We start from the raw sequence: 14,329 nt of genomic DNA on the forward strand, positions 1-14,329 counted from the left end.
ATATAGTGTAAGACAGGGGTTCTCAAACTTTCTGGCACCAGGGACCCCTTTAATTGCAAAATAAATTTCACAGAACCCTCAACAAAGAATTAAATATTAGGCTCATAATATTCTAATTTTCCAACAGCAGAACACATTAAGCCCAAGTTGACATTATTTTAGACCTATATGTTTTTGAGTTATTGAGGTTTGGATTAAACCAAGTGACTGGTATAATGGTGGATTGGAATTTCCTGTCTATGCTTCAGTTTACCCTGGGGTAAGCCCAGACCCCACTTTGAGAACCACTGGTGACCACAGGTTCTGCTATGAGGTGTAGGTATTTTCCCAGGTATCATATTAACACTTTTATCATATTTTAGTAGTAATTCTGAAAAGCCTGTTTACGTGTTCTACGATCAGTGCAAAAGAAATGATGAAACAAGTAGGTTTTTTTTTTAAAATGGATTTTGGATAGTGAAACGTCCTGGAAAATCCATCCCCTTGTCCAAGTACAACCACATCCACAAGTATGGCTTAGAGCTGTGATTGGACGATTGATTGCATTTCAGAATGGTACAACTGCAGCATACTGATGAAATACAATCACATCTAAAGCAATGCCCAGCTGTCTGTTCTTCACTGAAGTGATCAAGTAATGTCAGACCAATGCATCGAAGGTTTTACTTTTCAGTGTGGTAAGTTTTCTGAAAAGCAATAATGTGTGAATATTGTCTTTCACATTTTCTCTTCGGTGCGATTGCTCCCCCCCTTTCATAACTTTCCTATGTACGCTTCTATGGGCTTCCATAGACTCAAGAGCAAAAGAAGAACAGGAACACAAACGATTACTATAGCTGCCTACGCACGTGCGGTGCTTGGCCCCTAATTCATGAATGACGCGGGCAGATGAAGGAAGTGAGATGCGTTCCAAAGTTTCAGAGGCACAAAGAGTCTATAGATAATATAGTATTTTATTTGAACGTTTTTATTGTATTACAGGCTAAATGTGGATGCATAGGTGGTATAATTGCATCAGCACCTGAACTCAGCTACAGCTTTACTCTTGTTAGCAAAGACGACACAAGACCCCTGCATAAATAATAAAGCATTAGAGCATTTTTAAAGCTTTATCCGTCCTACACGCTACTTGTATTCACCTCGACATAAACAATTTGCTAAGATCGAGTTCTTAACACACTCCCTGTGCATTTTTTTCCCTCCCATTCTAATAAACGTAAATACATTTTAACACAAAATACCTTCTCCAAAAATAAATCGTAATCTAAATATAAATCAAAGCAATGAACTTAAACAATTCCCACCTTCACTTTTGTTTCTGGCTATATATTATATTATATTATATAAACATAAATATAGCTCCTACTCTTTATTCAACCGTCCGCATTCATTTCCAGCCTCCTGTTTGGACTCTCCCATTCTTTTCGCTTCATTCACCTCAATCATTTAAAGTCGAAACATCTTACCACAAGATATATAGATCAGTTCCGTGCCCTCGGTCATATCCGGTACATATTTAAGAAGGGTAAGTGATTAAGATCTGCAGAGCAACTACAGAGTAAATTGAACGAAATTCTCGATGGAGCTTGTTAGATACGAGTGCAATGGGTTTTGTATAGTAAATGCATTCTCAGATCCTGCTGTCCCGTTCGTCGTGTCACTCAGGTGAAGACGTGTACGACACTAACAGGGTGTTGATGCTCAGATGATGCAGTCCATGATGTGGATTTGCAGAGTGTCCAGATCAGGAAGGACTTCCCCACATTTAGGACAGGCGTGCTCGGGAATATTCACATGCTGCTGCCAATCAACTGAGAAGCAAACAGAGAGGAGAGAGAGCTTTTTATTCTTTTTATCCTTCACTCATGTCAGACTCCCTGGTTGGAATTCCCGGTAGACACGATTATACTAAAAAGACAGATTATAATTGACAAAATTACCGCTTGCTCCAGTCCGTTCACGGAGTTCGGGGATTCTTAATTAGTATACCCCAGTGCTGTTGAATTCTCGATTCTGATTGGTCAGAAGGTGTTGATTAATTTTTCAACAGCCGCTCTGACAATAGTTCCGGCTTCGATTTTTATATTAGATTAACGCGCTTGTTCTAACACTTTATTGTTTCTAATTCACATGGAATTCAGTATCAATAATCTCACCACATAGTTGTTGAATATTTTCCTATAGCTGAACACACCAAGTGTTTTATTCCTCTTAGTAACTATTAAATGTCATCGTCATTAAGATATGCTTCGCCAACCGAGTTAGGAAAACATGGACTACACTTTAAATGGTTAAAACCGTCTTTACTTCAGTTGCTGAATAATTAAGGCTGGGACTTTGTCTTCAGTAGCACGTCATTAGGAAGAAGTGAATACTAATGGTGCTGTAGCAGCTTACCTCTGCCTCCCTGCAGGTGGTGGTGTGGTGGAGGATCGCCTGGGTTTGCACCACGAGGCACGTGTCTCCTCTGCATCTCACTCATAGACTGCCTGTGCCGAAAAAAAAAAAACCCACACGGTTTTGCTTAATACAGAGAAGTCGGAGATGGATTTAGCGCAAATATACACACACAGCAAAAGACAGACAACTGGTACCTGCCCATTGACTCCATCTCATCCTGTAGCTGGATGTTCTGCTTCTTGAAAAACTCCAGCTGAGTAGCCAGGCGCTCTTTCTCCTCGTGAATCTTCTCCCTCGCAGCTCGCTCGGCGTAGAAATCTGAGGAATACACCTCTGCCTGTGAACACACGCAAACACACATTAAACTCACCAGACCTAGGCTGTCAAACATACAGTCCATCAAAATATATGACGAATCTACGTTCTAAATTTCAACTGAATTGAAAAATGTATTTATTTATTTATTTTTTTTAAAAAGAGCTAGTCTCTGTTCAGCCACTAGGGGGCAAAATAGAGCAACAAATACAGCTTATTAGACAGCTATGAAAACTGATACTGTAACCTCAGGGTGCGTACACATGCCTCATAATGAAATTCAAGGACTTTTCAAGCACAATTTTTTTTGTTTTTTTGTTTTCAAGGACTATACAAGAGATATCATTCAAACATATTCTTTATAATATAAAATCTAAAATTAATTAGCATCTTCATTACATCATCACATATGTGCATTCTGCCTAGCGTCAGCTCTTTACATCTATTTGCTTCTGTCCTTCTGCAGCAGGATGTCATAATTTGAGTGAAAGGATTGTATTCGTGTTCTATCAAAAATAAACACTTTAGTTATTTCAAGTTATTTAGCGATTTTTTTATGTATTGACATTTTATAATTCAAGCACTTTTTAAGCACCACTGAATTTTTTTTTTTTTTTTTTTTTTTAAATGACCATTTTCAAGGATTTCCAGTACTAAAATTTCAAAAAGCCAAATTCAAGCACCTTGTACGAACCCTGTAACCTTGTCTTTTTCTCCAAAAGAACCAATTTAGGGGTTTCAGAGCAATGGGGGTAAATACTTTTACAACTTTTTGTGTGTGTGAAATAAACAGTATCACATGGCAGTCTCTAGAGTTAATACAGAATGGTGCAAAGAAAGAAAGAAAGAAAAAAAAACATTCAGTAAGAGGCAGGACTGGAACCCAACATGATCTGCTGTTGTAGCACCCTTTGCCTTAAGGGTCGAAGTGTTGTGCATTCTGAGATGCTTTTCTGCTCACCACAGTTGTAAAGAGTGGTTATTTGAGTTACCGTAGCCTTTCTGTCAGCCAGTGTGGACATTCACCTCTAACGTCTCTCATCAACACAACGTTTCCGCCCACAGAACTGACACTCACTTGCTGTTGTTTTTTTTTTTTAAACCACTTTGTGTAAACTCTAGAGACTATTGTGCGTGCAACTACAAATGACATTAAATACTCCGGTAATACAACCATGCCACGGTCAGAGTCACCGAGATCACGTTTCCCCCCTCATTCTGATGGTTGCTTTGAACATTAACTGAAGCTTTTGACCTGTATCGGTACGATTTGATGCGTTGCTCTTCCGCCACATGATTGGCTGATTGGATAACTGCATGATGTACAGGTTAGCACAGTAAACCCTAGCTGTAAACTCTGACACACAGCACCTGAGCCTTGAATACAGAGATGGTCTCCAGCTCTTTGTCCTTCTCATACAGCTCTTGCTTCATTAAGTCGATCTTCTGCTGCTTGTCCGCTAAAGCTTGTTCCGCTGCAGCAATCCTGGACTGAAGCTCACTGTACTCCTCCTGTGATACGCTTCCCTGAACACCACACACACAAAATTGTTCAATCAACACAGCGCCAGCCCTAATATACACATCGTTCCCGAAACCTAACCGAAACTACATTGGATAGAACGACGGGAAAATAATAAATGCCGACATCAAAAACACAAAACGGTCCTAATGCTGTAAAGCGCGTGAACGCTCACCTGTCGTTTCTTATTCTCTTTCTGAAGTTCGTCATAATCCTCAAACAGCTTGGTGTACGCATCCTTCAGCTGGGCCAACGCAGTCCTGACGAGGGTTAAAGAGAAAAGGACTCACACTCTATTCACATTTCAATTTCCAACACCACACACACACACACACACACACACGTGTGCAAAGATCATTCAAGCATCATTCATATTCAGTAGTCAAACATCCAGAATATTGAAATGTCCATCTTTCCTTTGAAACAGATGAATCTATTGATTTGGTTTAATGGCTCGGTTTCTTCACCTGTGCCTTTTGGTAATGTAAAGTATAATAGAATAATGTAAATTATGATAAGGTTTTACTTGTGTGTGTGTGTGTGTTTGGTGGTGATGTGATGGGTTACTTATCTGAGTTGCTGTTACCAGCCTGAAGTTGATTATTTAATTACAGCACCATGTACCAGAGTGCTTTATTCCTCTTATACCACAGAAATTTGCTAGCTATTTGTGTGGGTTTTTTTTTTTTTTTTTAAAGAATGGCACACCTTACATTTTATTCATTTATAGTTACATTTAATCATGTGGAACTTCATTAGTGGAACAAGTTAGTTCCCTGTTCTCGCTTTATGATATATAGAATCGTTCCTTCACCAGTCTGTCCTTTTTTAATCGGACAACAAAACTGACAAAAATTCAGCTTATTACATCATGTTACTGCAAAAGAGAAAAGTTGCACAACTTCACCACATCAGAGATGATGTTTTTCTTTCTTAAGTAACCGCACTGACGTATTTTAAGGCTATGTTACGTCGTTACTATACAAACGGTGACGTACTAGAACGAGTGCGTTAATATAAGCCTAGCGTACGAGTCGTGCTTTTGACTCATTAACACCTAGCCACATCTTCTGCCCAGATGTTTGCACGCTGTTCAGACCTTTCATCCTGAACTTTCTTCTGCTCCAGTTTGTTGGCAGCCTGCAAGCTCTCCAGCTGCACCTTCAGTCTGTCGTTCTCAGCCTGCAGCTGCTCTCTCTCCCCGAGCTGAGTCTTCAGCGTGCCCAGGTCCTGCTCCAGCTCCTTACACCTGCATGATCACCACTACTGTTATACTCTCATGGAGGTGATGCTCATTAACACACATCACCTAACATGCTCGCTAGCACTCTTAGTCACATTACAGCAGAGATATAGAGATTATATATATATATATATATATATATATATATATATAATAATATGTATATATAATATGTGTATATATATATATATATATATATATATATATGTGTGTGTGTGTGTGTGTGTATGTATATATGTATATATACATATATACACACACACACACACACATATATATATATATATATATATATATATATATATATATATATATATATATATATATATATATATATATATATATATATATATATATAAATAAAATTAAAGTGGTGTTTACTCAGTAATTTTGCATACCTTTAAAACAAAATGGTAAATATGTGAAATGTTTTTTTTTAAAGTGCTTTGTAGTAAAAACATCTCTACAGATGATGTCTTATTTGTTGCAAAAATAGATATTAATATTAAAATATATATATATATTAACTCAAAAGGTTTGCGTCCCCCCTTTCTATGTGTGATTTAAATATTCTTTCATATTCCCCCCCCCTTGTATAACACTCTCAAACATCATGCATTCACTAAACAGCTTTTGTATCCTGTCAGTTGTACTGTTCCAGAGCAGGACAGAAACACACGGCCCGCCGGTAAGGACCAGCCCAGCGAAGGTTCTAATTTGGGTCACTAAATGAATTAAAATTCGATAAAATCGTCTTGTGGCTGCAACAGAATCAAAATATGGGCACAAAATAGAGGAATAAACTCAGTTAGTGTGCTAATGACACATCTGTCTCTTTCCAAATGACCAATTTAGGGGTTTAACAGCAACTAGGGGGTGAATACTTACGCAATCACGATGTTTATTTGTAAATAAGCTTGTAAATGATATTGATTGTCGTCCCCCCCACCACCAAATTTCAATATTATGGCCTGTTCTATGTAGATTCATGATATGTAATTCCAATAAAGTCCATTTCAGTTACAGACGGTTTGAGGGATGCAAACTTTTGCACTCAGCTGGACATGTAGATATTGGAGTGTATGATGTTTAGTGTCAAGGACCTGTCCTGGAGGTTCTTCTTCATTTTCTCTGCCTCGTCCAGTTTACTCTGAGCCTGCTGCAGCTCTTTAAACAAACCCATCAACTGAGTCTTCAGGTTCTCCACCTCAGAGGCAGACTGGAGCGAACACACACACACACACACACACACACACACACACACACACAGAGAGAGAGAGAGTAAGCTTCAGCAGTACCGTTGTCCTACTCTTTATAGGACCCTGATGTTCTCTTCAATTCAAAATACATCTAATTTTTCAGCTCTGACTCACTTTGTCTGTTTCCTCCTGAGAGCTCTTGCTCTGCGCCTCCTGTGTCACACAGGGCAAAGACGTCTGGGTTCCACTCTCGCTGTTGGGTTCCTTCCTCTCCAGTTCTGCAATCCTTTAGGAAAGAACATGGATGAATACCAGTGTGTGTAATGTTATATCGTTAGCTGTTCTGTACTTCTGTATGAATATGAAAGCCGACACAAATTTAGTGGAGTGTTCACATACATCACGCAAGACAGTCCTGCAGACCCTGTAAATCACTACTAATCACCTCTCGACAGAAGGCAGTGTTTAATCAGTCGGTGCATTAGCCTGTAACTGACAAATAACTGAGAAAGTCACTCGGTTATTTCTCAGTTATTTGTCATTCAAACAGTGGAACTTTCACATATTCTAGATTCATTACATATAAAGTGAAATATTTCAAACTTTTTTTTGTTTTAATCTCGATGATTACGGCTCACGGAAATCAAAATGACAGTACCTCAAAATATTAGAATAAAGAATTTATAACACAGAAATGTCAACCTGAGAAGAACGCTAATCAGATAATTAAATCAAAACACCTGCAAAGGTTTCCTGAGGCTTTAATCTCTCAGTCTGGTTCAGCGCACACAAGCAGTTAATTGTGCATTTCATTTGGAAATCAAGGTCGCAGAGTCTGGAGGACGAGTGGAGAGGAACAGAATCCGAGCTGCTTGAAGTCCAGTGTGAAGTTTCCACAGTCCGTGATGATTTGGGGTGCGATGTCATCTGCTGGTGTTGCTCCACTGTGTTTTCTCAAGTCGAGAGTCGATGCAGCGTCTACCAGGAGATTTTGGAGCACTTCATGCTTCCATCTGCTGATGAGCTTTATGGAGATGCTGATTTCCTTTTCCAGCAGGACTCGGCACCTGCCCACAGTGCCAAAACGTCTAGTACCTGGTTTACTGACCGTGGTATTACTGTGCTTGATTGGCCAGTTGATTCACATGACCCGAACCCCATAGAGAATCTACGAGAGACACCAGACCCGACAATACAGACGAGCTGAAGGCCGCCATCAAAGCGTCCTGGGCTTCAGAACACCTCAGCAGTGCCACAGGCTGATCGCCTCCATGCCACGCCGCATCGATGCAGTAATTCATGCAAAAGGATTAAAGCCCCGACCGAGTATCAGCGCATAAATGAACATACTTTTCAGAATGTCGACATTTCTGTATTATAAATTATTTTTTCTAATATTTTGAGATACTGGATTTTAGATTTCCGTGAGCCGGAAGCATCGAGATTCAAACAATAAAAAGGCTTGAAATATTTCACTTTATGTGTAATGAATCTAGAATATATGAAAAGCTCCACTTTTTAAAATTAAATTACAGAAAACATTTTTACTTTTCAACGATATTCTAAACTTTTCTTAAAAAATTTTTTTATGCACCTGTATGTAAACCCTTCTCTATCTTAAATAGGAAAATGTGACTTAGGTTTGGTGCCCAGGCACCGATCATATATAATAAGAATTCCTACGCTCTCCGACAGACGTTTTCAGTACCTCTGTGTATACAGGTATGGGTATAAGATGGAGCGTGTGTAAGTTTGTGTTTCTACCTCTTCTCTGCAGCCTGTAATTTGACTTGCAGTTGCTCTTTTTGTTGTGTCTCGAGTCTCAGAGACTGCAGCAGCTGACTCACCGTCTGCTCCTCTGATTCCAGCCGAGACCCAGCCATGTCGGATTTAATCCTGCACACAAACACAAGCGAAACACACATCTCATATCGTGAACATACCCTCCTAAACCCTGTTCTAAACTCCAAACGTCGTAACTACAATTTTACAAAGTACTATTATATACACAGTAGGGTGACAAATTAAAGGGAAAATGTTGAGGACTCTGTTTTGATGTGTATTGGTGTGTAGGGTATGTGGCAGGGGGGACCGTTTGGACCACTTTTGGTAGGCCACCCCTCGACAGGTGTCAGTGTAACAAGATAATCAAATGTTATTCACGTCACGGGTCAGAGGTTTTAATGTTACAGCTGATCGGTGTATGTAAATTCCTAAAGAGTAAGCCTCGAGAGGAAAAACAAAACAAAACAACACACACACTATTAACCATGTAAATCATGTAGATGGAGTGTGAGAGCTCGACGTACGTGCTCGATGCAAATGGGTCTTTCTGAGGAGGTAAATCTCTGGTCACGTTCATCTCACCCTCCTACAAAACATACAGTGAGTAAAGGTCTGTATAAACAAATCTACAGTACGTAAGAGAATGAATCCAGGTGAGGGTATTAAGGCATTTTATATGGCGTGTCCTCACTGCAATGCGGATCTCGATGAAGGAATCTTCCGGAGATGCCTGATTCATCTTCAGCTGCAGTTCAGAGTTTATAGCTACCAGGTCGTTCTTCTCAGCCTGCAGGCGGGCGATCTGACTCGTTAACACCTCCAGCTTGGCCTGCAGACCCCCACCATCACCCTACAGAACATCAGACTCCATTCAGCAAGCGAAAACAGCCTTTAAAGCACCGCTCAACATAAAATCTTGGGGTTTGAATGGAAAAGGGGTTTTTCATTGAAGGCACAACCTATGGCATATTTCATATAAATAACACTAGATAAACACCTCTAATAAATCTTCTACAGAACCTTCAAAGCATTATAATTATAATTCACCTTTAGATATAATCATTAAAATACTTTCTTTTTTTAAAAAAATCCTATTTGTGCATTCTCATGCTTTAAACATCCTTTCACAAGCGTACCCGATTATGGGTTATTCCAGAAGTCATGTTCAACAGGAAGTTGCATCATCTGAAGATTACAGGAAGACTTCTTCGCTTTACATTTCTTTATTTTCAGTGGCTCTCTTGATAATGAGGTCACTCAATGGCACTCAATCATGGAATCATCCGTTTAAGAATTTTCTAAGTGACGCACAAACTTTTAGCCACAGAAGCTCTATGCTAATCTAGCTAGCTAGTTAACTTACCTCAAAATGTTGTTTTTGTTGTTTTTTTTTAAATTAGTTCTTCTGGTAGTTTCCGACAGGTTCGGATGGTGTTAAATAAACCAGTGTGAAAATACCAACAATACTAACCTACTTTACCTGTGAGGAATATAAGCTAGTTTATTAGCAGTTAGCTAGCAGTCTGATATTGCGTAGTCATCGATGTTGGCACTGTAATGCGGGTTCATGTCTGGAGATGTTATTTGGAGATTTTTTGTCATTTCCTGTGCTTTTTTTTTAAAAAAAAACAACCTGTATTATAGTGTAGGGGTTATTTTTCACGATTTAAAATGTCATGTTCAGGTATCTCACCAGCTACTGAACACATGATTAACCTCAGTGCTTCCTGAGAAATCTGATGATGTTTAAAATCGCAGGAATTTGCGACTAAGGTGGTTCCATATACTGACGACTGTTACCAGTTGAATCAAACTGATTAGAAGCCATTATAAAGAAAATGTAAGCCGTGATCTCACCTCCTCTGCACCAGAATGCTGTTTCTCCATCTCCAGCACACGTTTCTTTAGCAACTCGTTCTCGCTGTCCAGAGTTTGGACTCTCTGCTTGGCCTCCTCGAGTCGCTTCTCCAGGAACCCTCTCTCCTCTTTCTGCTTCTCCTTCCAGGCAGACAGTCCCTCGAACCTCTCCTTCATCGACAGGTTAGTCTGTTTCAGGGCCTCTGCGCACGAGAGTCAGATGGAAGGTCAGTGTGCTTGTGTATCATACAGTATGAGAATATGCAACGCACTTTTCTGAGCATGTTGGAGCGGTCATATCAGTGTTACTTCTAAAACAAAAACCAGTTGATCCAACCCGTTCGATTTACACAGCTAGCATCGCTACTAATTAGAAGTGACTGGACTTTAGAAACGTACAGAAACGTATCATTTGAACACGAGATTGGCCGAAGATAAACGTCAAAGCCTTTAAAGCAGAGATGCCACCTACAGACTTGGCAGGAAAAATGCCAATCAACAAGCAGGAATGAATACAGAATATTGTTTTATTGTATTATTTCAAAACTCAGCCAAGGACCGTTCCGTGAGTGATTACTGATTCAGCCGCTGTTAAAGCGGGAAGGCTAATGTCAGTGGGTTTGTTGGTAACGCTGCTGTGTAGTCAGTGTTTAATAGGCTTTACATTTCAGTCCCTGTTTGTGCATGTGTATTGAACAGGCCTGTGTTATTACCCTTAGCCTGTACAACATAATTACATCATTAAACTCTAATGAGAAAGTGTTTCAGTTGTCCACAAGGCACTGACTTTAGTCAATCATTAACAGGAAATATTTCATCAGTTTTTTCGCTGCCTGATAAGGAATGAATAGGTTACACGTACACAAGCCAGAAAGCCTCTCTGCTGTACTATTAAAAAAAAAAAAAAAAAAACAACTATTATATCCTGCACAGCTCTATACATCACCACGAACAAAATAGTGCAAAACTTTAAAAAAATATATATTAATAGTCAAAATTGCATTTTTAACATTGTGGATGCAAAAAAAACAACAAAAACAAACAAGCAGGCCAAACATAGAATGAAGTAGAAAAACAGGTTGTCGGTGTGGACTGTGAAACACATTTCATATGTAGATCTACTCTACGTCTGGAACACAGGAATCTGATCGTCTGTGACAGACCAACAGCAGTAAGGACAACTACAATGAAAAGTAACATTTAATTCAACTGTTTGATTATCTGTGTTTAAATGGCTCCTTTATGTTACTAATTCAGTTTGAAGAATCAGCTCATTACAGTAATTATTATAGAACTGTAAAAACTACTGCTGTTTAATTTCTGAGCATATTAAAACAAATATTGGCCAACAGAATCAGTAATGAGGATTTTAAACACATTTAAATCAGTACTACTGGTCTGTCTGTGGATGTCTGTCTGTTTCTCTGTGGTGGTCTTGCTGTCTGTCTGTGGTGGTCTCTCTGTCTGTCTGTGGTGGTCATCTCTCTGTCTGTGGTGGTCATCTCTCTGCCTGTGATCATCTCTCTGTCTGTGGTGGTCTCTCTGTCTGTCTGTGGTGGTCTCCCTGTCTGTCTGTGGTGGTCTCCCTGTCTGTCTGTGGTGGTCTCTCTCTGTCTGTGGTGGTCTCTCTGTCTGTCTGTGGTGGTCTCTCTGTCTGTCTGTGGTGGTCTCTCTGTCTGTCTGTGGTGGTCTCCCTGTCTGTCTGTGGTGGTCTCCCTGTCTGTCTGTGGTGGTCTCTCTCTGTCTGTGGTGGTCTCTCTGTCTGTCTGTGGTGGTCTCTCTGTCTGTCTGTGGTGGTCTGTCTGTGGTGGTCATCTCTCTGTCTGTGGCGGTCGCCCTGTGATCATCTCTCTGTCTGTGGTGGTCTCTGTCTGTCTGTGGTGGTCTCTCTGTCTGTCTGTGGTGGTCATCTCTCTGTCTGTGGTGGTCTCTCTCTGCCTGTGATCATCTCTCTGTCTGTGGTGGTCTCTGTCTGTCTGTGGTGGTCTCTCTGTCTGTCTGTGGTGGTCTCTCTGTCTGTCTGTGGTGGTCTCTCTGTGCTGGTCTCTCTGTCTGTCTGTGGTGGTCTCTCTGTCTGTCTGTGGTGGTCTCTCTGTCTGTCTGTGGTGGTCTCTCTGTCTGTGCTGGTCGTCTCTCTGTCTGTGGCGTTCATCTCTCTGTCTGTGGCGGTCGCCCTGTGGTTATCTCTCTGTCTGTGGCAGTCTCTCCTGTCTGTGGTTCTCTCTCTGTCTATGGCTATCTCCCTGTCTGTGGCGGTCTGTCTCTGGTTATCTCTCTGTCTGTAGTAATCTCCTCACACCCACCTTTGAGCTCCCGGTTCTCCTTGATGAGGATGTTCATCTGCTGGAGCGTCTCCTCTTCTTGTGGTGCAGCAGCAGTCTGAGACTGCGTGGGGTGAGACAGATCCCCATTCACCATGGGGGAACCCGAGGCCATTTTCCCACAAACCACCTGACAGAAAACATGCAAAATATGCAAAATATGTCAGAGGACACTAAGCACAGCAAAATGACTCAGAAGAGCGGAATGACTCACAACCGCCAGGTATACGACCGCAGCTAAACAGGAAACTCAGCTTGTCACGTGATGTTGATATTGATGAACCGGGCTTGACAGAATAACATCAGCGATGGCATTTCTAGGAACTTTCACAGACTCATGTCAAGAAAATAAGCATCAACAACATCAAGGTTTCTAGTTAATACGCTACAGGTTTCCAACCTTGGTCCTGGAGAACTTTCGTTTGTGTGTGTTTAAACACGTCCAGAATGTCCAGTAGGTGTGTCAGAGCCAGGAAAAGACTAAAACGTGCAGGACCAGTGCTGGGAAACCTGTGGCCTACAGCATAGACTGCTCTACAGGTTTTAACTTCTACTTTCATTTCGTCCTTGGTGTATTGAAAAACATCACCAGAATGAGACACGAGATTATTCACAGATTATTGACTGAACATATATACAATGTACAAAATAACTTCACAAACTCACTCTCACTCTCTCTCTCTCTCTCTCTCTCTCTCTCACACACACACACAGCATTTCTCGGTTAAACACCCTTTTTATATTCTGTCCTTCTATTTGGATCTCTGATCCATGGCGCAACAGTTTTCATATCTGTTAATATTCAACACACACAATGCTTAGAAGGACAGACCCCACCGCGTCAGCCTTTTAAAAACAGTCAGTCTGCGATACTCACCAAGATTCACTTCTGTTTACTCCAGATTCTCTCACTTCTCACTGCGTTTCCTGGTTGTGACGTTCCTGGGCTTCTGGCGACTGGTCCAGGGTCTCATGAGTTGCGCAAACCTGCAGATCTACACGCCATCACGGCGGACCTGAAGCGCACTGCGACAGCAAGAGCAGAGCCGAGCCGCGTGGAGTACAACTCTGCGAAATGTATGCGCAGACGCGAGACGAGGGATCAGCTGAGAGTGACGTCACATGGCGTCTCAGTCAACGCGTGTCCATCCGGTGGGAATTCCCTCCGCGCGCGTGACCTTGCGCTTCGAACATCTCCAAAACACCATGCAACGCTAAATAGTGCGCAATAGCCCTGTATGTGGTTTGGGACATGGACTGTATTTATACAGAGCTATATTTATTTTTATATTTATATTTATGCACTTCCATTAACAAGTAGACTATACAGTAGGCTGGGCTTAAAGATACTTAAATAACAATAAAAACTTTGTGTACATAAGACTTAGCACAAGTGTGTGAGAAGTCAACATGACTCACGTTTCGGTTTTATTTTTAGCACTTTCCCTTCATCACGAATAAGAACACTGAAGAAGAAAAAAATCCTTCGAGATCAGTTCAAGAGCTCGAATCTCAAATACTACCCCCCCTCTCTTTCTATCTCTCACACAGATCTATTTATTGCTAATAATGTTAATAATAAACAAATATATAAATATAGATGTTCATATTAACATTGCTTTTCGGTAGGACACTGTAGTGTTTCACTTGAACACTAGATGGCACTGTGTCACTCTTGTTACCTTGT

General features: G+C 40.7%; 1 protein-coding gene across 2 annotated transcripts; it reads right to left on the reverse strand.

The window, feature by feature from the left end:
• Window positions 1–935: 935 nt before the first annotated feature.
• Window positions 936–13,674, reverse strand: optn (optineurin). Of its 2 annotated transcripts, none has more exons than XM_017494640.3 (14): window positions 13,520–13,674; window positions 12,625–12,772; window positions 10,322–10,524; window positions 9,156–9,314; window positions 8,989–9,050; window positions 8,444–8,575; window positions 6,854–6,965; window positions 6,584–6,699; window positions 5,337–5,486; window positions 4,413–4,497; window positions 4,087–4,242; window positions 2,595–2,737; window positions 2,398–2,489; window positions 936–1,811 (listed from the first exon to the last, which is right to left on the reverse strand). In XM_017494640.3, exons 2-14 carry the CDS (start codon window positions 12,755–12,757, stop codon window positions 1,702–1,704), a joined length of 1,653 nt encoding a protein of 550 aa, XP_017350129.1. In that variant the 5' UTR covers window positions 12,758–12,772; window positions 13,520–13,674; the 3' UTR covers window positions 936–1,701. The 2 variants fall into 2 exon arrangements, with proteins under 2 accessions (XP_017350129.1, XP_047018176.1); XM_047162220.2 differs by lacking the exon at window positions 13,520–13,674 and adding an exon at window positions 12,857–13,488.
• Window positions 13,675–14,329: the final 655 nt, after the last annotated feature.

This window comes from Ictalurus punctatus, chromosome 19 (genome assembly GCF_001660625.3).
Source record: "Ictalurus punctatus breed USDA103 chromosome 19, Coco_2.0, whole genome shotgun sequence".
Taxonomy (NCBI): Eukaryota; Metazoa; Chordata; class Actinopteri; order Siluriformes; family Ictaluridae; genus Ictalurus; species Ictalurus punctatus.